The sequence below is a fragment of the Daucus carota genome, chromosome 8, assembly GCF_001625215.2.
Source record: "Daucus carota subsp. sativus chromosome 8, DH1 v3.0, whole genome shotgun sequence".
NCBI lineage: Eukaryota > Viridiplantae > Streptophyta > Magnoliopsida > Apiales > Apiaceae > Daucus > Daucus carota.
The window spans coordinates 10,412,097-10,438,034 of NC_030388.2; the positions used below are offsets into that span (position 1 = coordinate 10,412,097).

The window sequence follows — 25,938 nt, forward strand, 5'->3', positions numbered from 1 at the left end:
TTTAGAACACTGATATCATGCCATAATCATTTTGACCGAGAGTGCTTGACTAAGGCTCTTAAATGATCATAAATAAATACTTAATTATACATTAAATTAGGGATACAAGATCTTCTACGCAAGAGTTAAATTAGATGAATAGTGCGAGTACCAACCAACTGTCTGTATGAAAACAGTTTGAATAGATTAGGTACATTGATAATACTTTATGTAGTAATTCAACTTTACGTATTGTAACGGTAATGGTATAATGGAAAATCAGAATTAATTAGTTAATATTAACAAAAAATTATCGGAAGTTTTTTGAATTAATTAAATATTTTAATCAAATAAAATATAATCGATAAATCAGAAATATTTTTTCAAAAATTAATCAAATATTTTTGAACGTAACACAAAAATTTGATACACTGAATTTTCAAAACATCAGCCAAAATATACAAGGTCTTTTTCTAAGTTCTCGAAGAATAGAAGGCTGAAACCACCATTTTCTAAATTTTACAAAATTAACAAACTATATATGCAAAACTCCAAAATTTTGAGTCTCGTTCATTTTTATACAAATTTTATGTTTTATATTAAAATAAAAGTGATTATCTTATCTCTACGAGAACTCATTTTAGCCAGTAGAATTATTATATATATCATTATGTTAATTAAAATTCTATACTTATATTTTTGTTTACAAATTTTGGTTCTAAAAAATAAAATAAATTATTTAGTTATGCAGTCAATGCATCTTAAACTTAATTGACCTTAAACTTAAATTCAAAATACATAGGTGGATTCTCGAGAAAAATGCCTTTCATTATCACAAATCTCATAACAAATGTCCAAAATAATAGTTTTTGTAAAATGACCCCACATACCATTTAGAAACGCAATTGAAGTTGCGTTAAATATATACCAAAATAACATTATATCGTGTGACATTTTGCGTTTTATTAAAACAAAAATATCACATAAATTAGCATTTTCATGTTTTACAAAAATGCAGACACTACACAAAGTTGCCTTTTATGTTTTTCTTTATGTAAAAAAATATATTTGGAATTAAATTTGAAATTAAATTGACTGACTGTTAGGACCGAGGATTTAGGACCTTTTAAGCCCTAATTCTAGGCTATAGGATCGTGGGGCCCCAAAGTCTAGAAACCAGTTTAATAAAATAAATAATTACAACGCAAATTAACAGTCGTTAATATTTAGTGTTCATATTTGGATTTTAGAATGATTAATTTATACATAAAATTAATTTGACCGACGGTTAGGTTTCAAGCCTTGAGCCTAAACAGTTAAACCCTAACTAATTTACAATTGAGTTTTAGAATGATTGATTTAGACTTAGAAAACATTTTAGGAAATACAAAACGCTACATTATGTAACATTTTGGATGTTAAACGCTCGACAAAGTTGCGTTTAACCCTTAAAACGTTACACAATGTAGCGTTTTTCCCTAAAATGCAAAGCACTACACAATCGCTTGTCACTAAATGGTATTCGGGGACCATATATTTAGATCGTCATATTCACGGCATTAAAGTATAATTTTGTGATACTCGATTATATTCATCTATAAATTGAAGATACATTTTGAAATATTATGTACAAGACAGGAATTGATATAATGATGTATTCTCGAATCTTCTTATTCTATGTATTTACAGTAAATAAGGTTAAAGTTGTGTACATTGGAACAGACCTGGCCGCAGAGCGTCCAGACCAAGGTTGCGGTGATCAACCATCCACTCTGAAGCCAGCTGATGTTAGAGACAAGTTCGGCAGTTTGCAGTTATACACATCAAGTACGACTTATAACTCTAGTGAAGCTGTATAGATTCATGTAAAAAGGGTTGGCCGAGGAATGACTATAGGAGTAGAAATAATAAGACGAGAAATCTGAAGCTAATTTTGGTCAGATTTGATGTATATCCGATATACAATTGTGAGGCGACTGAACTTTTATCTCTATTTATAGCTTCTGTTGCCGAATCTGGAGTTTTTCGATCACCTACTCCTGCAGCAACAGCAGGAGGCACAGTAGTAGAGTTCCGAGATAATACGTGAGAGCTGCTCGAATCTTCCACTACGTATTGGCCTGCATGAGGATTAATTAATCATGTCGAAAGTTCCATATAAATTGGGAAGCTCAAATCTATAGTGACTTGTAAGCAAACTTACAATCAGACTTCTCCCATCCAAGGATGCGATCTTCCCGATTAAAGACAATGCGGTATCCAGTCATGAAGTTCTCTGTACAATCAGTTAATATAGTCTAGTCAAACAATTAACAGAGTAGATACACAAGCATACACCAGTATTGTTGCAAATTAAAGACAGTATTGTCTCATATAATGATGAAGTGATTGCTATCTTAATTAGGCAGGCTTGGTTTAAGGTTTAATGACACGCTACTATTAACAGTCGAACTTATTAAGAGGTACTTGTCAGATTATATATTCTGCACAGCCATAACTAGCGCTAAGATATAACAGCCAACTGACCTTTAAGATTGAAATTCACGACAAAAAAGACTAAAGTCATCATGTATGATACTAAAATCACAGCTTAAATATATAGACTACATTTTAATTTGTCTACTACACACATGATGCATCCAAACATTTTAAGTATTGCATCAAGTCAAATGACTTACGCCCAATTATATTCAAGTCTGCACTCCTGATAACAGCCAGACAATATACTAGTTCCCTCTGCAGAATATGAGATGAGAACTTATTATTCAGTGTATAGGGAAAATTAATATTACATATTCACAACTATATGTAAATATCCTACCGGTGTGGAGATGATAACTATCGGATCGATAACAGCAAGTTGGCCCCCACCTTTCAGAGTTAGACTCATGCTTGGTATTAGACTACTACTCTTGTCAGGGCTGCTCATCACGAAAAAGAAGAACAATTAGTCTCCAGTCATTAGTTTACAGAACAGAGTCTGCCATTATATAAGAGGTCACCTCATATCATAACAATATTCGAAAGGAATCCTTGGATCAGCTGCGCGTCGCTTATCTTGTATCTGGGAATGAAACTGCAGTTGCCAAAGTTAGCCTTGCAAAACTTGAGAAAAATGTAGATTGAACATTTAAAGTTTGAGCATTTACACTCTCTGTAAGCCTCTTGTAGGCTGGGTTAATCAGATATGTGAAGGAGGTGCCGGAATCAAACAGAGCTGGGAAATCCAAGTTGATGAGAGTAGTACCCACACGAATCTGAGTTAATGTGATATTGTAGCTTGGACTGCAAGCCAGTTTATATAATGTAAAACAAATAGAGTGCTGAATGAATGATAAACTTGGTAACATTTCTCACATCAAAGTAAGTGGACTGTGAACTTTTACCACTTACTGAAATTTTGCCACATCAAACGGGGTCTCTTCCTGGTCAAGGCTGCCTTTATCCCCAAAATCGATTCTCCCATTTCCGTCTTGTCGAAAACACATAGAGAAAGAATTTGCAGTATAACCTTCCCTAGACAAAATGCTTGGAACTGATATTTTTTCTAAACCTAAACCAAATAAACCATCAGGAGCTGCAACATCAAGGAACGAACCCGTTTGCACCTGTCCGCAGCTGCACGATTATATTTGTACACTTCTGTCATAATCTAATCAAGATACGGATGAGAGAGACGGTATCATGCAGATTTAGATGCTGTTGTGCTTTTTTTAAAAAGGTTGAGAAAGGGATACATTCAGTGGACTACTCACCCAAATGTGATGTACGTCTCAACAGCTTCTTGTTTTCTATCTTCGGATTTGAAATGCAAAACATCCTCCATAAGAATCCCAGAGGTGGAAGTTTCTGATGAGACATAGGAAACTGAGTAGGGGCAATTGTTAAGTATTCCACAGCTATTCTGGTGGGTGCAAAAGCTGTTACCACAAGTAACTTTTTTGCTGGTTGATGACCTTACCGGACTATATATGCTAAGCTCAAAATCCTGGCATGTAAACCCACGTTAGTTGAATATTCGATGAAAAAGTCACAGTGAACTCATAACAATTATATAGCCGATATATTTCCAGGAAGTTAAAGCAAAGATAAAGGCCATGATTTAATAAGATTATGAGGGAATATCTATAAATTTTTATTTTCTGTTCAGTTTTTACTCCAGAATATTAACTCTGGGAAACTGTATTGCAGCATTTTAGATGAGCCAAATTGCCAAATCCACCTAAATACACAAACTTTGCATAAGCTTTACAACACTTTCTTGGAAACACTAAAGATTAGGTGTACCTATCTCTCTGATTCTTCATCCTAGTCAGACTGTTGCAGTAAATAATCTCCTTAAAAGTCAAACCTAATCTCTGCTCAATGAATTGTTGTAATGAAACCTTAACGTGACTCTATACATCGAATGATAACTACCACGGCAAACTATCTCAAGACGTACCAGTGACTTTATAATTCACAAATTTTGTTCAACTGAAGCCTCGTAGAAGTGACAGCATTACAAGATTCAAATCAAACTAAATTGCACTTGATTCATGATCATTGTCTAGCTATGGTAAGTTTTTTTAACATCAAAGATTTACTGGTCTCTGATGTTTTTCTTCTTTCCCGTTAAAGACGATCCTTCATGGAATAGTACTAATCTATCATGCAGTTTAGTACATGGTAGCCGGACCAAGTCTTCATGAGAAGGACATTTACATCACAAAACACAAATCAAAGAAACAATGCTCAAACTATTCAATCAAATTGTTTTCTATAAGAAATTAAGAATATTCACACAATCAATAACACACTGATTTCGAACACGCTTTATGCATATGAATTCATTTACGATCATCCAAATTATTTCAGTTAACACATACAGAACACACATATATGTATCATTCCAAGCACTACAAATATAGGCAAGAAAAAAGAAACATACAGAGTCATCAGGTGCATCTTCAATAGGTGCACACTGAGTACAGTCACAAGGCACCCAAAACAGATCACTCCCAGTATCAAGTGCCACCATAAATTTCATACCAGGTGTCCCCAATGAAACCATTGTATAATGCAAACTATACATACACAACCACAAGAACACAAAAAATTAAAACTTTATCAAAAAAACCCCAACCCCTTTTCAAGAAACACACAGAAGGGGGAGGGAGAGAGGGAGGGAGAGGGAGAGAGAGAGAGGAGGGAGAGAGAGGAGAGGGAGGGAGAGAGAGAGAGGGGGGGAGGGCGGGAGAGAGAGAGGAAAAAAATATCAGAAATTTATGGGGGGGAAAACACAACCCTTTTTCAAGAAACACACACAGGTGTAAATATGTATATATATACAATACTTACAATCCTAATGAGCTGATCCGAAAAGTAGCATTTCCATCAGAAAAGGTGAGAGGTAAATCTTGGGACCCAGAAAGCCGCCGGCGCCGGTACCGTAGAAGATGATCATGATTAGCCAACTGAAAATAATACTCAACACTCCCCTTTTCCGGCCAATTCCCGGCGAAAAAATTGCTCCGGGAACTCTCCGACCAATTCTTGACTAACCCAGAAAAGCGATGGTGAATATCAGAAGTAAAAATCCTTGCATTGCAGCTCTGAATGGCCCAAATGGACAGAAAAATGAGCAAGAAAATGCAGAAAAAAGAACACATTTTCTTGAAAATAAAAAGGTGGATTTTTTGATGGGGAGGAATGTAGATCTTGGGGCCTGGGGGCTGGGGGTGTGTTTGGGAGAGGCGGGGTGAGAATGAAGAAAGTTACAGTGTGCAGAATTTACTGCAACTGATGAGGAGGAGAACAGTAAATCTACTTATAGTGCGACAAGGGGCATTTTGAGCCAAAAAAATCCCTATGAAATTACATGAATACCCTTATTTGTTTGAAAATTACGTGCTTTGCCATACCCGTTGTTAATTAGATATGCTCCCTGCCTCTTGAGTTTCACCTCTTCAGTTTCGCTGCTTGTGTGTATAATATGTACTGAAATTTTTTCCGCAGCTAATTATCAGAGTCTCAAACCCAATTAGAAAGGTAATCTTCTCTCCTTTCCAATCTATCTTAGTGACGTGTATCTATATCTATGTATATATCTTTAGGACCCGATGTTTGTTCAATTATTTCTCATTTGAAATCTTGCGAAATGGCCCTAAAGGTTAAAATTTGTAGTGATATATGCGGATTTTCTCTATGAAAATAATTTTGTTGTTTTGAGAATGTTGTGGTCACTGGTGAGCGTAAATGTAAATAATTCAAAAATATAGTTGTTGTGAAAGGACTTTAGCTGAGTTGAATTTGAAGGTTTTGTTAGATAAAGTTTAAGTTTTTAGAATTGGTATGTAAGATCAGGTAGTCAATATCTTTGTATTGTTTAATTGATTGATCTAATCTGTATTTTTACTTCTTCAAATATAATGATCTAAGTATTTCCACAGGATAGGGGTTGAATGCTATACTATTGATTGTACTAGAATGCTGCTGCTTTGTTTGCATCTGATAGGTAAAAAGAATATAAGTTCATAGAGGAAAAAAAGGGTGAGGATAAGAAAATTGAATATGGAGATGTGGCTTTGGGGTTTGATTTAATAGGGGGAAGAGCTAAACTTTGCCTAAAAGATACATAGAGCGACAAGAAGTCTTAGTGGTAAGGAGATGATGATCTTCTGCGTAGACAAAGTTGATCTCAAGGATTTGGATGTTCAGTTGGAGAAGCACTTGAACAGGTTCCTTCAATCAACTTAAAAACCATATTTGCCTCTACCCAAAGAAGATTGGGAGCTTGATCTATGTAACCAGGGAATAAAATACTATAAAGCTCTGGTACTGTATATAGGGTAACTTGTGAGGAAACAGACGTTGCAGGTAACAGATGTTACATTTCAAGAATCTATTTGTGATTTTTTTTGGTTATCTAACTTGTGTTCTATTACCATTCTCACATTCTCTTTGTAATATGTTTTAGCTACTCTAATACTATTGGATCCATCAGTTCTCTTTTTTAGAGAATTGGCTTTCATTGTGGTTGAGACAAATTGAAACTAGCTATTGTTTTGTACGATTACTTTTTGTACCTTTTTATTTATTTATCTGAAAGATCTCACCAAACTTCGTCATTCTTATATCATAGTGAAGCTGCTGGATTGGGGAGAGGACGGGAATGCAAATAGTGCAGAAACTGCAGCTGTGATGTCATCATATTTAGTGAAGGATCAATTACACTTAACATACGGTAAATCTAATTTTCACCTGCTCGGTTACACTAAGAAGTGATAATATATATAAATTATGATATTAGACTTCAGCTTTCATGGCATTGATTCATTATGTATTACTGCTATTCCCAAATTAATTTTTATTTTAAAATAAAAGCTGAATTAAATGGCAAACTGTAGAGCAGGGAGTGGTAGGGATAGCAAGTACGACTAGGAGTCACAGTGGTACAAAAAATCAGTATAGGCTGGAGGTCGTTAATTGATATCACATACTGGATAAGCCATTAAGATTTAAGATTAACCAAGACACTTGTTTGGGCCAAAATAAATCACCTAAGACTAATAGTAATCAGGAAGGATCAAAATGATTATCCAATTGAAGGTAGATTGAAACAACCAATATTTTCCATTAATAACCTATAAAAAATGTATGCCTGATCAAAATTGGAGATCCTTGCTTCTGCTCCATTTGTGTGGGTTCCATTTGTTGAAGTAATTTTTCCGAATATTACTAATTATTATAAAATTCCGGGCTCCGCAGAAACTGTGCCAATTAAAACAGTAAATAGACAGTGTTCATCCGATCTGCAGCTATCAAAGCTGGATTTTATGACATTGGTAGTGTGGCATTTTATTTTATATCTTTATTGGTGCCTATGATGTAAACCTTTATATTTTCGAACATCTCTGAATGTTATGATTTGAATAGAGATTGGTGTTGGGTTAGAATCCATGACAATAAACTCCATGCGTTGGGATGGAACAGTCAATCCAAGGGTGAAATATATATTTCTCTCAAATTTGTGTTATTTTAAAATGTGCAGTTCACTAAAAACCAGTCCTGTTTAATTCACTAGGTGGAGCAAAACTGTCTTCTACCAATGGCTGTTGCAAGTCGTGATGGAGTTACAAGATTGGAACAGGATCAAGCTGCGGTTGTTTTCTGGATCTGACTGTTCAACATTACAGTAATATTTCTATTATGTTACCTCTTTTTTTTATGTACTTCATTAGGTTGATTTACACAAGAAGGCTTCGGCTGCTGCTGCTGCTGCTGCTTTAGGAAGGTTTAAGGATGAGATAGTACATGTACACACCAAGGTGATCCTCTTCAATTGTAGTTTCCGCAACTGCATAGTACTTTCTGCATCGCAGTTTATATAAATTTGTGGTTTTCACTATATGCTTTGTTTTAATAGATCGTGGACATAAAAAATGGGGATGAAAAACTGTCAGGATCTGGTACTTTCCTGACCTAGTTTGGGACTTTGTTTGGTGTTTTCTATATGTATAAATGCAGAAATAGAGTAACAGCAGAGAATTGAGAGAAGAATAGAGAGAAAGAGAGGTGAGAAACAGAGTTTAGATGAGAAGAGAAGAGAATTCTAGAGAGAGAAAGTAGTTATAGAGAGAGAACCAGAGAGAGAGAGAGGTTTTGGAGGCAAAAGCCAATTTTCATATCATCATGCATAATGGAAAATACAACTGAGTAGATCTATTTATAGACTCTACTAACTTGTGCTACTAACTTGTAATGAAAGGACACAATTACCCTGACTACTATTACTCCTACTACTACTATCAATTTTCATATGACACTGCTACTTAAGCTGATTCCTGACATTCAACCCTCCTTGAATTTCACCATGTCCTCATGGTGGATCATAAACTTCACAACCTCTTTCCACCTGGGTTATGTACATCTCTGGTAAGGCCTTTACTGCTATGCTTGCTTTTCCTTCCAGATGCAACTCTTTTTTATTGAAAACTTGCACCACCTGCTGAATATTTAGAATTCCTACAGAACCATCAACATATCGAATTCCATAGAAACAACTTAAAAAACCTCCTGGATCATATATGTATATTATAACATTTTTCCTTGAGACTTCAAATTTCATAATATCTCCTGGACCTTGTATCTGCTCAGTGTACCTGTAGGATGTCCCCATTATCCCAGCCCTCACAGAACCACAATACAGTTCATCAGCCTCATTAATCTCAGTGAAGACTTGGTCAATCTCATCATCATCCTTTTGAATATCTTGGCCTTGTATGCCAGCTGAATTCTCAAACTGAACTACAAAACCTCTCTTCCTCAACTTAGGGTGTTCCTTTAACAGCTGCTTTATTGCCAAGATCTTCAAACTAAGCCCCTCTTGCCACTGTCCAAGTTGGCCACCAACTGAGTTGCTTAGTGTCGCTTCTGGTAGCTTCACTTCCTTAGCCATGATCATTTCTTTGAATAACATATCAACAGCTGAATGATCTTTTTGCATATAACCCCCTGGATCAAAGATGGTCATAATCTGTGTATCAAGATGGCTAGACTTCTCTTCTAGACCAGGGTAATTTGGAGTTACGGGACTATCTATGCATGGAACATCCTCAATCAATTCCCTCATGCTGGTAAGGATGATTGAAGATTCCTCCACAACAACATGTTGTTTCTCTTCACCCCTGTAATCAACAAGCTTTGGCATGTCACCATCTTCAAATACCTCATCTGATTTGTCCCTCCACTGTACCTCTAATCTTTCACTTGTGCAAAGATCTGAATGTGATAAACAAGATGAGTGTAGGTTATCTCCTCCTAGGACTCCTGAAATGAGTTCATACTCAGGCCAGCACTCATCGCCCTCCATTGGATCTTCATCATAGATAGGGTCATCATTATAGATAGGTTCAACAGCCACAAGGTGCTCCCAATCACGTGATGACTCGAAGACTCTAGCACCTTCAAACTTAGGAGGTCTTAGCTCAAGATGATGCACAGAATCCCCAATCTGATATTCTGAGATTGCAGAAATTATCTCAGACTTTTCCTCTGGGCTTGGTTCTGAATTTTCTGGAGAAGACATATCTTCTTCCCGAGTGACCCTAAACAGTGGCCTGGTTTCCTTCAAGTGATCAGTATACTCCTCAAATTGAGTGAAATGTAAATCCAATGGTTCCTGTTTTGATGCAAAAGGATTTGCCAATCTAGGTCTTCTACTCTTCTGAGCCTTCCTTTTCTCCAATAACTCAATCTTTTGAGCAGCCAAAGCAACTAAATCCTCCAATTCTTGAAATCTTTTGTCAGATTTTTTCTTATAGGACTCAAACTGTTCCTGCAATTCTGGAGATAACTCACATGAGGTTTGTTCATCCTCCATTGTTATACACAGTTTTAATTTCTTCCTCAACACTTCTAATTCTTCTAAGATCTCACAGCAATTCCTCTCAGGCAATTACTCAAACACCTGATTACTAGCAACTAAACTACAGCACAACACCAGAATCAATAGTCAGGCCTCTCACAACAATTCTTTTTGTACTTTTCTGTTGTAACAAGCTATAGCAACTATCTATTACTGTAATCTATCCACAATCAACTGAACTTCACTCCAAATTCACAGAAACAACTTCACAATCACAAATCTGATGAGAACAGTTAAGAAAACAGAGTACCTGACCTGCCAGATCTCAACTTACAAACTACACCTGCGATTTCTATGATTCCACAACCGCACAGCTCGCCTTAAACAGCACAGTGATATGGAAGCAGTAGTTGATCGAAATTTACAGCTCTGATACCAATTTGTCAGGATCTGGTACTTTCCTGACCTAGTTTGGGACTTTGTTTGGTGTTTTCTATATGTATAAATGCAGAAATAGAGTAACAGCAGAGAATTGAGAGAAGAATAGAGAGAAGAATAGAGAGAAAGAGAGGTGAGAAACAGAGTTTAGATGAGAAGAGAAGAGAATTCTAGAGAGAGAAAGTAGTTATAGAGAGAGAACCAGAGAGAGAGAGGTTTTGGAGGCAAAAGCCAATTTTCATATCATCATGCATAATGGAAAATACAACTGAGTAGATCTATTTATAGACTCTACTAACTTGTGCTACTAACTTGTAATGAAAGGACACAATTACCCTGACTACTATTACTCCTACTACTACTATCAATTTTCATATGACACTGCTACTTAAGCTGATTCCTGACAAAAACCTGTTACAATCTCTGTGGATGATGTGATTCGGGCAAACATAGATGTGGCAGATCTTGGGAACTAAAGCCCTCATTTAAGAAAGACGGGACGACGACTGCTGGTAACTAGGGGAGAGCATTTGGTTTGATTAACCGATAACCGAACTGAATAACCGAAGAAATGAAACAACTAGATGAAGGTATATTTATTTATTTATTATTTGATTATTTTTGCACTGCTCACCTTTATATTTATTAAGAATATTTAGTGGTATTTTCTTTTTTCAGCACTAGAGAAAATGAACATGGATGCAAGTTCTGCAGCAGCTTCAGCGACTGGAACAAGTCATCCACCGTAAGTATTTAATTTGTTTTTGTTTTTTCTGATTACTTGTAATCTGGATACAAATGATTATGTGAAGCTGTGATATATTCTGTCTTTCTGACCCTTCAAACTACTTATTCCTTGGCCACTGTTAGCACTTGCAGTTTGAAGCTATATGATGCAGTAGATTAGATGGGTACTCTGAAAAATATATAAGACTGTATCATTAGTTTGGTTAATCAATCTACACTTCACTACTATGTTATCTCAGTTGTACACTTTTTATTTTCTGTATTTTTTTTTGTTTACTGTAATTGTTAGAGGTCTTTGGGAGGTAATTGTGCTGTACATATTAAGTTTGAGTTGGCATTTCAAAATTATCTGCCTAGGCTGCATAAGTTGTACAATAATTATTTGATCGAGCTTGCAGTTTGAAGCTGCATGATTTTGTTTGAACAAAGTAGAGGTACTTCTGGTATATGGTTCTCTAACCTTATGCCTTAGGTCGTTTTAATTGTTTCTGTATTGGTAGCCATGTTAATCCGTCCTGAGAAGGTCATGTTCTTGTTTTGCTGCTGGATAGCTTTCTCTCTTTCAAGTTGAGAATAAGCATAATTGAGTATCTGGCCATGAGTTTGAACTTGCTTTTCTTTAGGAATCATTTGGATTCATTTTCTTTCCGTCAAAAATAGCATCATGTTGCTGAGAGGCACTTGCAGTTGTATAGTTCTGAACTAGTGATTGATCATCGTCCACTTCAATTCTAGAAAATTCAGGATGCTTGATACTTTTTAAATTCAGTTGTTATTAATTTCGGTTCGGTGTTCGGTTGCATTTTTGTTCTATTTCGGTTTTGGTTAACTGAATTTAAATTCAATTCGGTTCGGTTTTTACCGAATGCTTAGTCCTATTGGTAACTAAGAATCTTAAACATGACCTATTTTTGAGGAATATTAATTTATGTCACTACTCATCAATTCATCAATGATATTATATAGGAAATTCTAGCCAGGTAAGTGTGTCACAGAGAAGTACTGCTATGCAGAAAGAATTACCGGGTCTTGAGTATTTAGGTATGTTTATTTTTGTTTAGTTCTTGACTAACAAATTTTACAAGATCTGTTGGGCTATAAGTTATTCATATTTACATGAAATGTATCCGCACCAAAATCTGACTATATTTATGTGTTATACACATACCTAATTTGATGCTAAAGTAGAGTTGTTTTTTTTGACACTCTTTACAAATATCGGCAATATGGTGACATGAACTGATGATCCCTCTTTGCAAATAGTTTCATACAGGAGAAGGTTGACACAATACTAATATACAATCGAAATGAACAAAACTTCTAATCAGATATATATTCAGTTATATAACAGTGCCCGTGCCTCGCACGGGCTTCTACGCTAGTATAGTGTTTATGTTTAGCATCTGCAGGAAGAAATAAGCAGAAATATCGAGCAGACCTGTTCGGTTTAGTTTTTAGTAAAATCGAAATTGTAATAAAAAAATTTTGATTTTAAAAATTGAAAATTGTAACCGTAATTGATGGTTTCGTTTTTAAAATCAGTTTGGTTTCAATTTTAAAATCTCGAAAAATAAAATTATGAAACATCTACTAAATCTATTATATGAGAACATGCTCTTCTCCTGAGCAAATTAATTCAGTGTTAAAAGACAGTTCAGCCCTTCAGAGGAAAGCTAGATGTATTACCGAAGCAATGTTTTTCACAATCCTACCCTTCCGACCCTGGCTCCAAACTGGCTCCCGGCCTAGCTATCATCCTCGGCGGTCATTTCTGTCGGGCCATGCTCGGGTCCTTCCATGTTCTGTCCACAGCGCTGCTTCCGTGGTGATCAAAATGAGCGGAGTTATCTCGTTTCAGAGCTGTTTTGTTGGTTGGGAGGCCTCTCGGTTGTACGCAAGCATCTATTCAGAGCTTCTATCTCTCTAAGCCCTTCAATCCATTGCGGCTAATTCCGGTACGTTCCCAGATAGATTATCGGTCTATATTATCAAGGCCCGCCACATCTGTTTGATAAAAGGTGTGCCTGAGGTTTTTTGGCACAATGGACTATTCATGAAATTAAAGTAATTTTGCTCCCCTCAAGTTTGCCGCAGGGTGTTTGGTAATTAAATTAGTTCAGCGCCCTCTTTCATTCATTTAGTAGTGCTTAGCAATGTCATCCTTGTGCTTCTTTTGCCTTTGATATTTTTTGAATCTGTTACTGCAAGGTTGACCTTGGACATTTTACCCTATGCTATATTTTTTTTTGGGGGATCCTATTTGTGTGATTGATTTTTGGGGCTTTTATCGGCTTCTCTCTTCTCAGCCAATTACTACGTGGCAGTGATGCAGAGGCGACAAAGAAAACTCATTTTTGTGTCTCGTGTCGCAACAAAATTATCATTTATCAAGTTAGAAGTGTTTAGGGTTTATTGATGATGCTTGCAAGTCGTATTATAGCGCCCGATGTTTTACGGGACTGTATGTCATTGTTTCTTATTTGATTCTATAATTTGATTGTTCGATTAGGCTGGTATCCAATAATTGGCCATTGTTTCTGACTCCTTTGGCATGCTTTTTGTTGGTGCTTATATGATTATAAATCCGCGCTGACCTTTGTTGTGCGCATCAAAACTTGTGCTATGTTGGTTACAGTCAGGGCTGTGGGAGGGTTTGTGTTGACTAATATTAGGTTATTTGCTTCTCATATGTCATATTTGGGTGTATCTTTATACCATACTGATTAGGGAGATTTTTGTCCCTTTTGCAGGGTCTTAGTTCATCGGCACATGCCGGCAAAGGTGAATTTTGCACTGATATTGACTCAGGCATTCTCGATTTTCTTGAGGAATGTCACGAAAATTTTGGCATAAGCAAGAACGTGGTTTTCATCGGATAAACTTTCCCAATTCCAACCTTCTTTCCGCTACCTAGAAGGCATGTCTTAATCTCTAAGGTCCACAATTTTGGTACTCAAACTAAATTAGTGTTATTAGCCCCTCTTGTAGCTTTGTTAGTATTAACTCACGTATTTGTGTTCTTGCTAGATGTATCTCTGTTTTTTGGTCTTTATTTATTTTTTATGTTAAAATTTTTCGCCATTTCATAAATTAGTTATGTCTGATTGTTAAATTTGGTGGTTATTGGGGCCAAATTTGATTGTGGAATGAAGGAATATATGTGGGGTAGGCGTGTGTTCTGCAGAGGGACAGGAAGAGGGGTGTTTGGCTGGAAATATACTTGTTAAGGTATTTTTATCCGCTTTTGACAGTTGTTTTTCAAAATGCTTGCATTTTGTTATTCTTTACTCATGCTCTCATGTTTGCCAGACTTAAACTTTGCTTTTAAGATTCAGCTATCTATGGCCTGCCAATAGCTATAATTCTAGAGTAGTTAGGTAGTTACCGGTCCCTTATATAATACACTAAATTGTTACTGTTAGAACTTTGCAGCTATCATAGTTTCGAAACGACAGTTGTATTAAGTGGCTTTCAGATAATCACTTTGGCAGTAGCTCCAGGTATCTGAAGTACACTCTTATTAGGAAGCACCAGATTCTAATTTTCTCAGCCAGTAAGTAGAAAAGTACATTAGAAAATTATTCTTTGTATACAGGGAAGATAAACACTTTTTGTCTCCAACTATATAGTTCATCCTGGAAACTAAATGTCATGGTCATATCTATTCGAACTAAGTCCAATAAACTATGACATAAGATGACTTGTCGAGCGTTCCTGGAGCCTTGCTGCTTTAATTTAAAAACTCAAAAAACTATATGTATGGCGGCCTTTACTTGTGATAGTCACCTGATGAGGTGATTTTCACCTCAATGACATGTTAGACATCAGGCATAACAGCGAAACTGATAAGATTCAGGTTTTTTCTTGGATGCAGCTATTGAATATTTACTTACAGGTAGTATATCTCCCCTTCATTTAGAGTAGGCCTGCCAGCAATCATCATATAACCTGAATATGGACGCCTAGCCAGAAACATAAATCATTTGGTTGTGATTTGGCCGAAGAAAATTGAGACTGGAAATATATAGCATTAGGTAGAAGGATGGATGTACAGATAACTATAGGATATGTGCTAAACATATAGATCAAATTGGAAAAAGCAAATAAGTTGGTAACACAAAAAGATTAGTATAGAACATGTGATTTATAAGTTGCTATAATTTAAGTGATCTAATTTTTATAATCTACTGTACCAGACTACAAACCAAAACCAACGACTAAACTTTGTATGTCTAGATTTAATAATATTGTATAAATATATGAATGTTTAACAAATTAAACTGAAGTAAAAGGCTGCACAAAAACCAGTTAACCAAACTATAATTTTCGGTGTGTGGACATGAAAATGTTGAATCCTATCAACCTATAAGCTATGCAATAAATAGAAACTTGATAAATGATTTGATTGTGCGAGAACTCAGAAGATAATAATAAGCGAAGCTTTTAGAGTCTGCAGATGATATTTGTGTATTAACGTCTTAATTAGATAATGCATTATGGTCACTCAAGAGTAATGCATCTTCCTCCGTAAACTTGTCCATCGTGTAGAGCTGCATACTTTGCTTCGTATCATAACTAATCAGAGGTATTAAAAAGCAGGACAATCACTGGAGAAACATACATAGCTATATTTGGCTAATTGGCTTCCATGGATATATCACATGAAGTTGTGGCAAGTAGAATGACTTGTCTCAGTTTGCTTGTAAGACAGTTAGACATTGTTTTAAATTTTACATGCTGCAGTTAGTTGTATGGTTGTCTTTTCGTTTATATTTTTTGGAAGTGCTTAGTTTAATTTTCTGTGTTGCGTATTCATTTAATTGGAAGTATAAATTTGTCAAATAACTTCTTAAGCCTGTCTGTTATGTCTATGTTGGCAAAAAGCAATGGGCTGATTAAATTTGGAGCTCCCATTGAACCTCCAAAGGGTCTTATCACGGTGTGAGATTTGTTAACCAAGTCATTACATAATAATGAAAATCGACAATGTAAACTACGCAATTCTGCAAACTGTGTTTGAAGATCCCCGATTTTGGCTCTGACTAAATCTACTTCTATATATTAAAGGAGAACCAGGGGCAAATTGAGCCTGAAAAATGGCTGTGAAATTACTTATGCACCCTTGATTAATGTTAAATTTCAAACTGGTCATTTGATATGTTTTTACGGCTGCTCATCAATCATCACATATGCCTTTCATTGTTTTTATGGAGAATTTTGTAGTGATTGAATTTGAGTTGAAAAGAATTGCAGGAGAGCGGTCCACCTCGATCATGTATTTAACCATGTTTCTTCTGCTCAAGGGTCATCCAGAGCAAAGAGGCAGGAGGCAACTTGTGAGTAAATAGTTGACAACTTTTTTCCAAGTGATTTCGATGTGCGTCTATCTTGCAAAGCTACAATTGAGAGCGGTGACTGTGTCCATAATCTGAATTCGACTTTTAGGGAAGAGATTTCAGAGACAGGTATTTGGTGATGCCGGAAACTTGGTGTGTATCAGTTGTATATGTATATGTTGTGACTGAATTGGGTTATTAACATATTTTCATTAGTTAAATTTTTTGAAAGAATTATTTTTATGGAGTTGATTATTGTCTTTGCAGCGATCCTGATTATTATTTGCTTTTATAAATTTGGTGTCTTCAATGTTTTGCTTTCTGGAATTCGTAGAACGATTGAAGCATTTTAATGCACTTTCAAATTTTACTTTAAGGTACTTCTCTTATAGTGTCCGAGCTATTGTTTTTGGTGCAGATTATTTGGGACAATTTGTTTTTTCTTGTTTGATTAAATTGGTTGGTTGTTCCTTATTATTGAGTTATTTAAATGTATTATGTTTGTCTTCTTGCTTCTAGGTTGTTTCATGCCATTTTACATGTCGGCCTCTGTAGTGGTTATGATTGGTATGAAGTTATATGTTAGGGTTTGATGGCAGTGTTTGTTGTATCAGGAAGATGCAATGGTCATGATTTTGTCAACAGAAAAATCATTTTAGTCGTATGAATCTGAGAAGGAAGTGCTGTTTTCTTATTGTTAGGTCCTGGAACGATTGTAGAAGGGGGGGGGGGGGGTTGAATACAATCGTCACTTAAAAATAATCGCGGCAGAATAAATCTGATTGGAATGTAACTTGTTAATCAGATTAAGATTAATTAATATAACAATGTTTTAAGTCGTTATATAATTAATATGGTTCGTTTTAATGTCCACTAGTTCGTAGAATAAATTTGACAGAAAGTATTCTAACTCAGTGGAACAAAACAACCGAATGATCAAAGCACAGTAAACTGTGGTTTTAACGAATAGCAAGTTTAGCACAACTTGAAAGCTTACAAGCACTTTGAACACTTACAAATGAATGAGAATGAACCATATTTATAGGCAAATCTCAAGAACTAGGCAAGACAATGGTGGCAAAGACAATCTAGTGGTTGCTATGACAATTTGGCACTTTGTCTTGCTGAAAAACATAAGGTAAGACAATCATAAGCATTGTCTATAGCTTAGTAAGACAATCAGAAGCGGTAAGACAATCTCAGGGACACGGTAAGACAATCAGGGCACGGTAAGACAATCTGTGGGATTGTCTTACACTCCAAACGGTAAGACAATCATCCTGATTGTCATTGTAGCCACACGGTAAGACAATCAGAATGATTGTCTTACCATCTGCACGGTAAGACAAATGCATGGCACGGTAAGACAATCTGTGGGATTGTCTTACCGTGTATTGGAGGAGGGAAATGGCACGGTAAGACAATCTGTTTGATTGTCTTACCTTGTTATTTCTTAAGACAATCATAGTAATTGTCTTTCCTTTTGATCCAACAAGACAAATACTTATATTCCTTTAATTAATTAACCAATTAACATCCACTTAATTATATTAAATGCATAAATTCATAAATTAAATTAATTCGAGATAGAATTAATTTAATAAATAAATTACACATCATATATAATTATTTTGAGAAGTGGATTAAATAATTAGATAATCAATTATCCCTTTTCTTCTTCTTCAGAGTCTTCAGTCTTCTGTAAACAATTAAGATCTTCGACTTGAATGAACGGCCACTTTCTTTTGACGTAGAATATTTAATCGGATGAGCTGATACACAAATGTACTGTCTGGTTCATCTGTAACTAGCTCAATTAAATATTCCTTGTCATTTAAACAATTAAGCTGTGACTTGTTCGTCGATTCTTCGTCTTCTTAGTTCTTCTTCATTTGTAGACACAATAATGGAATCTTCTGAATAAATAAAGTATTGAAACTTTATACCTTCTGATCTTCTGGACGTGCTACAAAAGATTATTTGTACACTGAGGCTTGATCATATTAATGAACTTCTTCCAGTGGTTTGCAGCAGCATCCTGAAATTCTTCTGACATAAAATCTTCAATAAATCATTTGACGTTCTTTGTACGGATTCCGGATAACAGTACTTGCTATTTACTTGCTTTCTTATCAGAGTTGAGTTGATTCCTCTTAAATACAAATAGGCTTAACATATGCCTTTCACTAATAGTGCCATTTCTCTGTTGTCCTCTTCCAGTTGTTCCCCATTAACTGACCATTGACCAGTCGTTATATTCTTTTGTTTACATTGTTCTATAAGGTACTTTAGGGTAATTTGTATTTGATAAAATTAGACTCATTCCTCGGGATATATTTAGCGTTTGTTTATCTAATTTAATGATTGTAGAAAAATTAAGTTTTTCTTTACCATTTGGGGCCGGTCTGCATTCTTAACTCTTATGGTAATTTACTGTCCAGCACAAGAGTCACACTCGTTATTTATAAATCTCATGTTATACCCATCTCCCAAAACAAGCCGCTACTCACTTCGGTTTGAATGAATATTTTTGGTAATATTTGACAGTTCGATTATTTGTAATCGACAGAAAATCATTTGTTTCAATAACAGGGCCGTGCTTGAAATTCTAGGTGCTATGTGCAAAATAAAAAATATGTGCCCCAACAACAAAAAAAATAATAGTTATTATATAAAATAATAAAAATTAATCATTTTTTTATTATTTTGACATAATTATAAAAAAAGAAAAAACTGGAAAAACAAGTGCAAAAATAGTAAGATATAATAATTATAAAAAAAATATAATCATACAAAAACTAATTTAAATGTAAAATTTATTAAATTTTGATGTAAAACTTTAACTAACGGATTAATTAATTCTAATTTAACTTTCTCATTGAATATATAAACATTAAATAGAAACCTAATTTAAATAAATTAGATATCCAATAATTGAATTATTAAAAATAATAATGTACAAGTTGTCTAAATGAGAACTAGTATTGACCGTTGTATTTAATTATTAAAATTGGTAGTCTAAATTACTAATCAAATAAATTAATATTCTTATTACATATTTTTCTTATGAATCTTATTTTAAAAAAATTATATATTACTTTATCATGAAGACTAATAGAACATTTTTTCCTTGGCAAAAAAAAAAAGACTAATATAACTATTTTTAATTTTGTTAAGATAATATTTTTTTCAAATAATATATACATATACAATGTGTGGCGCCCCCGACTCGGGATGACCTCAGCAACCCGGCCCGGGGATGCCAAACAAACTAACTAACTCAATATATGCTTACACAATCTTAACAACACTTAATAATATAAAGCTCTTACAACGTCTTCAAGTTTGTAACAAAAGATTACATCATAAGCTCCTAACACAAACACAAACATATTACACTAGCATCTTCCTTTACTTGCTACATGCCTCTTGTTGCCACTAAAACCTTAGTTCATCACATTCTTATCCTTTCCAGAACATCCTTCTCCAAAATTCTTTCCTGAGAAAGTTAGTGACATAAAAGAGTGAGCTCATAAAGCTCAGTAAGCATATATTGTACGATTCAACTGAGGTTTATCCAAAAACTAAAACAATCTTTCGATAAAATAATCATCAAGAATTTATCGATATCATCAAAGGTTCATCACAGCAAAATAGTTCACATAAGATTAAAACCGAGTATTCAAACATGATTAGTTCATCAATTCATCAAGTTGGGATCCCGGCCAGCTAAACAATCGGTTTAGCTTTACTTCCAAAAAGGAAGCATCATCATCAGTTCATCAAATATCAATGCAAGAATACTCGTTTTTCATCAATAAAACATGATTTTCAAAATCAAATCATCATTTAAATATTAAACATCAACAGCGAATAAGTACAGTATATACTTACAGTGCACAATGTCCTAATTTAAGTCTCAAGTCCAACAACTTCGTTCCCTAAAATATTCACACGTTTATTTTATTATTATCGAGTCATGCTTATAATAAATCTCCAATTACCACTAATCAAATCAAATAAATCAATAATTAAATAATAACTAATAAAACTATGAAAATACTAAGTAAGGAGACTTACTAGATTTAGCCAAGAGCTTCCTATTTAGTAAGCTTAGACATGTATGTGTTTATATAAGGAAAGTCACTACTTTCCTTTTTCTCCCTCTCGATATGGTATGGTGAATATAGGTTTGAGAAAATAAAACAGGTTGGCGTTAGGGTGGTGCTTGCCTTGGCGCCAAGCTGTGCTTGCCTTGCTTCTCTAATTTTCTTAGCATAGATACTAGGTCATTGGTTATATTCACAAGAATATAGCATATTGCTATCAATGTGGTACAAAAATAATGATTAAAAGAAAAGAACTTCAAAGAAGCTAGCAAGATGCCTAGGTGCACAAGAGATGCATGTCTTGTTGAAATCTCCAAATTTTATTAATTAATGCCTTGCCCCTTGCTATATATATCCATCCTTGCTCCTTTCTTTTGAAGATGTGGGTTGGGAGATTTCTATCCCATTTACAAGTTACTATGTACCACATTGAAAAGATAAAGCAACTCCCCTCCATCCCATGTCTATATAAATCCCACTCACCTTACTCTTTACTTAAGAAAGTTTCTAGCTTTCTCTTGGCTCCGTTATAGCCAATTAAATTCAGTTTAAAATTTTAATTAATATAGTTTCATACGAAGAGAAATAGATAAAGATACATTGCTGAGACATAAGAGATGTAATCATCTCTTTCTCTAAATTAATACTATGAACCCAAGTTAGTTGTTTAACTTGGACTATAATTAGTCCCACATCGAGGAGGTATAGAAGGTACATCATGTCCTCCTTTATATAATTCAAGGCTATAGAGCCAATCCTTGCAAATAACCCGGCTACAACTTGTAGCTTGGTTTGTAGATAATTATATTTTATCCCACATCGAGATAGTTTTAAATAGATCTCTTTCTCAACTCTATATAAAGCCAACAAGTCTCACTTCTTAAGTGATTAAAGGGAACTCACCCTTTCCATAATAGAAGTTGAGCATAGAACTCGCAAGTTCTGCATATGAACTCACAAAGTTCTATATAATTAAAATATTAAAATATAAGTAAAAACATATTCCTTCACTTGGCTTTACTTAGCCTGATAAGAAAAATAAGTTCATAAATATGACATGAAAGGCTAAAATTTCACTTCTTATAAATATGGAAGTAAAGATGGAAATTAATCATCAAGTTACACATTGACAAGCTATAAAACTTAAGATTTGTATTGGCAACTTGTCCCACATCGAGAAGATGTGAGTACGAGGCTCTTGCCTCCACCATATATTGAGGTTGAGCATATGCACAATAAATAAAAATTGGGATTGGCTACTTGCCTAGGCCCATCTAACATCTAAACCAAAACTGTTGGGTCGAAAAGTCCAAAATTTTATTTTTGAGATTGGACGCAATTTTACGAGATGGAAGAAAATATAATAATATTCTTCAAAATCCATATAATTTATGTATTTTCAAATAAAATAAAGTAGGGATATTACATCCTTCCCCCCTTAAAAGAATTTCGTCCTCGAAATTTAAAATTTAATTATACCTGATTTATCGAATAAGTGGGGATATTTCGCCTTCATCATTTCCTCGGGTTCCAAAGTTGCTTCTTCTATATTATGATTTCTCCAAATCACTTTCACTAGTGGTATGACCTTTGTTCTTAACTTCTGCTCGCGGCGATCTACTATTTCTACTGGGAGTTCTTCGTACTGCATATTTTTCTGAATTTCTATCGGTTCATAATCTATAATATGTGATGGATCCGAGATATACTTTCGCAGATATGACACATGAAACACATTGTGAATATGTCCTAAACTTGGTGGTAGTGCTAACCCGTATGCCACTTCTCCAATTCTTCTAAGAACCTCGAATGGTCCGATATAACGAGGACTTAACTTTCCTTTCTTCCCGAACCTCATAACACCTTTCCATGGAGAAATTTTAAGAAATACAAAATCTCCCTCCTTAAACATCACATCTCGGCGATCTTTATCTGCATAACTCTTTTGTCTACTCTGGGCTGTTAAGACCCTTTGTTGTATCAATTTCACTTTTTCTGTAGTAACACGAATTAACTCAGGCCCCAACAATCTTCTTTCTCCAACTTCATCCCAACATAGCGGTGTTCTACATCGACGTCCATAAAGAGCTTCATATGGAGTCATTCCAATTGTCGCTTGATAACTATTATTATACGCAAATTCTATTAAAGGCAAATGTTCTTCCCAACTTCCTTTAAAATCCAACACACAAGCTCTTAACATGTCTTCTAAGATTTGAATTGTACGTTCCGATTGCCCATCAGTTTGAGGGTGAAATGTCGTGCTCATGCTTAGTTTTGTACCCATCTCTTCTTGAAAACTATTCCAAAATCTTGAAGTAAATCTGGGATCTCTGTCAGACACAATTGAAACAGGTACTCCATGCAGTCTAACTATTTCTCGTATATACAACTTTGCTAACTTCTCTAAAGGTGATGATTCTGATATAGCCAGAAAGTGGGCACTCTTTGTTAGTCTATCCACGATAACCCAGATGACATCATTTCCTCTTTGTGTCCTTGGCAATCCTAATACAAAATCCATAGTGATGTGTTCCCATTTCCATTCAGGGACAGGTAGCGATTGTAATAATCCTCCTGGCCTTTGATGCTCCGCTTTCACTTGTTGACAAACTAAACATCTTGCCACCCATTCTGTAATTTCTCTCTTCATCTTAGGCCACCAAAAATGTTGTTTTAAATCCTTATACATCTTCGTAGATCCAGGATGTACCGAAAAAGATGATGAATGTGCGTCAGACAATATTTCTTTCTTAATCTCTATATCAGATGGTACACATATTCGATTGCGGAACCTCATGATGTCGTCGTTTCCTTTCCTTGTTAGGTCCAATCAGACGTAGAAGGGGGGGTTGAATACGTCGTACCAATTTTCTTCGATTTAATTTAATTGCGGATAATCTTTGTTTCAGTCCATGTTAAATAAATCGTAAATAAATAACTCCAGCAAGTCGGGGAATATTCTTGTATTAGAAATAATCCTCGGGTGCTACAAATTCCAACACAAGTGTCGGCTGCAGAGACTACAATCACTCTATTACAAACTCTCGATAAATACGATCTTCTAATTTAACTCTCGAGAATGTGTATAGTGTGTGCACTTACAAAGTGTGTAGTTGTTTTCAAAAGAAAACATCAACCTCTATTTATAGACTTTCCAACAACTAACCATGGTTAACGAGTTCGTCCTGGACGACTTGAGTTCGTCCTGGACGGATTCATTTTATGAAAATAAATCTAAGTCCCAGGAATGCAAGAAGTGGCGCCAGTTGTATATATACACATATATATCATAAAGTTGCGCTTTGAAGATATATATATGTATTTATATATTGCAGGTCAAAGTTGGCGCCCAAGGATGGTCAACAGTTGCGCTTTGAATCTTCTTTCACAGTGTTGCTTTCACTTAGAAATAATCTAAGTGTGAGGGGAAGTTGCGCTCCTGAGTGTAAGGACAGGAGGCGCAACATTTGACTTTCTGGTCAAATGTTGCGCTCCAATCTTTTGTACAGTTACCTTTACTTAGCCATTATTCTTCAACGAAGACATCAAGCGCAAGTTTTGACTTTCAGTCAAACTTGGCGCTTGATCAATCCTTCCCACTGTACACTGTGTTTGAACACTTAGAAAATCTAAGTAGTGAAGAGTTATTGAGGCGCAGACTTTGACTTTAGTCAAAGTTTGCGCTTCAACAAACATTGGCTCCTCCCAGTATTGTACTTAGACAATTTCCCTTGGATTTTCATTTGCACCATTATATATATATATATATATATATATATATATATATATATATATATATATATATATATATATATATATTTATATTATTAATTGTGTTTATTTAATTACTTGAATTATTTAAATTCAGGTAATTCACAATTAATATATATATATATATATATATATATATATACACATAACAATGAATTCTTTGGCAATATATCCTGGAGCAGCTTGATTGACTTAATCAATTAATTCGTTGATCGAATCCACTGAATACTTTCGTATGTCCTGACGTCCTGTGCACTGGTCTGGTTCACGAACGACTCGAACTGAAATAATTCTTTGAATCCTTTGCTTGATAATATACTTGATCAGTCATTCCGGGTTAGATGTTGCTTCGATAAATTTGATTATAAATAATCAAATTAAATATACTGGAATCATCTGGTCTTTGATACTTGATCTTCAGGCAATCTTGATAGCAGACACATTGAACTTTATTCTTCACTGAGGCTTGAACATATCAATGAACTTCTTTCAGTGGACGGATGCTCGTCTCAGATATCTTGATTGTCTTTGTCTATTCGTATCGAATCTCCAACCTGTAGATTCCTGTATTATACTTACGTATTGTTTCCTGTCTTTAGTTGTGTTGAGTTATCGTAATTACATTTACGTTACATTATGCTTTACAATCTCCCCCTATTTGATTGTTAGAGTTCGACAAGCAAATCCTTTAAGAGGATAACTCAACTGACACAATGAAAAAGCATACTATTTTAAACAGGAAATAATGCTAAGTACAGTCTGGATTATATCTTACATTTTCCAGAAATCAAAAGTAAATACAAGCAGCCATTGTTCCTCTAGTCTGAACTAATCTCTCCTTGGTTTCTTGGCTCTTGCATTAATCAGCTTCTGCTCTGCTTTTCTCTTTGCAGCTTCCTCCTCTTTCTTCTGAGTGAGTTTGCTCTCAATTTCTTCAATCCTAGCAGTGATGGTACTCAGTGCCACTTGCTCCAGTGTGTTCTCAGGTGGAGGTTGCTCTAGATTCTTCTTCATCTTCTCCAAAGTCTGGACATGAACCATTTTCTTCAACTTCTTAAAGGTGACATTCATCTCCATCCCTTCAATTTTCATGATGATTCTTGATGGATGAGCACGAACCCTTGAAGTGTTATGGACAGTCTCTACAGCTTTCCTTCTCTCCAGAAGATCAATTAAATCTTTAAGCACACTCTTATCTTGTTTCACA

The 25,938-nt window shown here is 35.0% G+C and overlaps 2 protein-coding genes and 1 long non-coding RNA gene across 15 annotated transcripts; 1 reads left to right on the plus strand and 2 right to left on the minus strand.

Moving 5' to 3' along the window:
* Positions 1 to 1,538: 1,538 nt before the first annotated feature.
* Positions 1,539 to 5,766, minus strand: LOC108218274 (aspartyl protease family protein 1). Its single transcript, XM_017391204.2, has 10 exons — positions 5,320 to 5,766; positions 4,910 to 5,045; positions 3,735 to 3,967; positions 3,373 to 3,597; positions 3,129 to 3,264; positions 2,982 to 3,055; positions 2,801 to 2,900; positions 2,658 to 2,715; positions 2,183 to 2,254; positions 1,539 to 2,099 (listed from the first exon to the last, which is right to left on the minus strand). Exons 1-10 carry the CDS (start codon positions 5,628 to 5,630, stop codon positions 1,870 to 1,872), a joined length of 1,575 nt encoding a protein of 524 aa, XP_017246693.1. The 5' UTR covers positions 5,631 to 5,766; the 3' UTR covers positions 1,539 to 1,869.
* Positions 5,767 to 5,780: 14 nt separating this feature from the next.
* Positions 5,781 to 17,226, plus strand: LOC108218411 (3-ketoacyl-CoA thiolase 2, peroxisomal-like). Of its 13 annotated transcripts, none has more exons than XM_064083046.1 (13): positions 5,873 to 6,009; positions 6,411 to 6,837; positions 7,103 to 7,204; positions 7,897 to 7,964; positions 8,045 to 8,122; positions 8,202 to 8,288; positions 8,387 to 8,429; positions 11,219 to 11,355; positions 11,444 to 11,510; positions 12,479 to 13,467; positions 14,263 to 14,740; positions 16,758 to 16,977; positions 17,116 to 17,226. In XM_064083046.1, the coding sequence occupies exons 3-8, from the start codon at positions 7,162 to 7,164 to the stop codon at positions 11,239 to 11,241; spliced, it is 342 nt and encodes a 113-aa protein (XP_063939116.1). In that variant the 5' UTR covers positions 5,873 to 6,009; positions 6,411 to 6,837; positions 7,103 to 7,161; the 3' UTR covers positions 11,242 to 11,355; positions 11,444 to 11,510; positions 12,479 to 13,467; positions 14,263 to 14,740; positions 16,758 to 16,977; positions 17,116 to 17,226. The 13 variants fall into 13 exon arrangements, 7 of the variants coding, with proteins under 7 accessions (XP_063939120.1, XP_063939116.1, XP_063939117.1 ...); XM_064083047.1 differs by having other exon boundaries at positions 16,766 to 16,977; XM_064083048.1 differs by lacking the exon at positions 12,479 to 13,467.
* A 2,913-nt stretch (positions 17,227 to 20,139) lies between these two features.
* LOC135148546 (uncharacterized) lies at positions 20,140 to 20,996 on the minus strand. The gene is made up of 3 exons (XR_010286605.1): positions 20,929 to 20,996; positions 20,743 to 20,789; positions 20,140 to 20,347 (listed from the first exon to the last, which is right to left on the minus strand). It is a non-coding gene; the product is annotated as an uncharacterized LOC135148546 (long non-coding RNA).
* Between the last annotated feature and the right edge of the window lie 4,942 nt (positions 20,997 to 25,938).

Excerpts from the sequence above, each read along its gene's own strand:
- LOC108218274 (XM_017391204.2), bottom strand. The coding sequence starts at position 5,630 with ATGTGTTCTTTTTTCTGCATTTTCTTGCTCATTTTTCTGTCCATTTGG. Across the intron at positions 3,598-3,734 it reads GAGACGTACATCACATTTGG|CTGCGGACAGGTGCAAACGG; the intron begins GTGAGTAGTCCA and ends ATAATCGTGCAG. Across the intron at positions 3,056-3,128 it reads ACAAGAGGCTTACAGAGAGT|TTTCATTCCCAGATACAAGA; the intron begins GTAAATGCTCAA and ends TGGCAACTGCAG.
- LOC108218411 (XM_064083050.1), top strand. The coding sequence starts at position 7,162 with ATGTCATCATATTTAGTGAAGGATCAATTACACTTAACATACG. Across the intron at positions 7,205-7,896 it reads TCAATTACACTTAACATACG|AGATTGGTGTTGGGTTAGAA; the intron begins GTAAATCTAATT and ends TGATTTGAATAG. Across the intron at positions 8,289-8,386 it reads TAGTACATGTACACACCAAG|ATCGTGGACATAAAAAATGG; the intron begins GTGATCCTCTTC and ends TTGTTTTAATAG.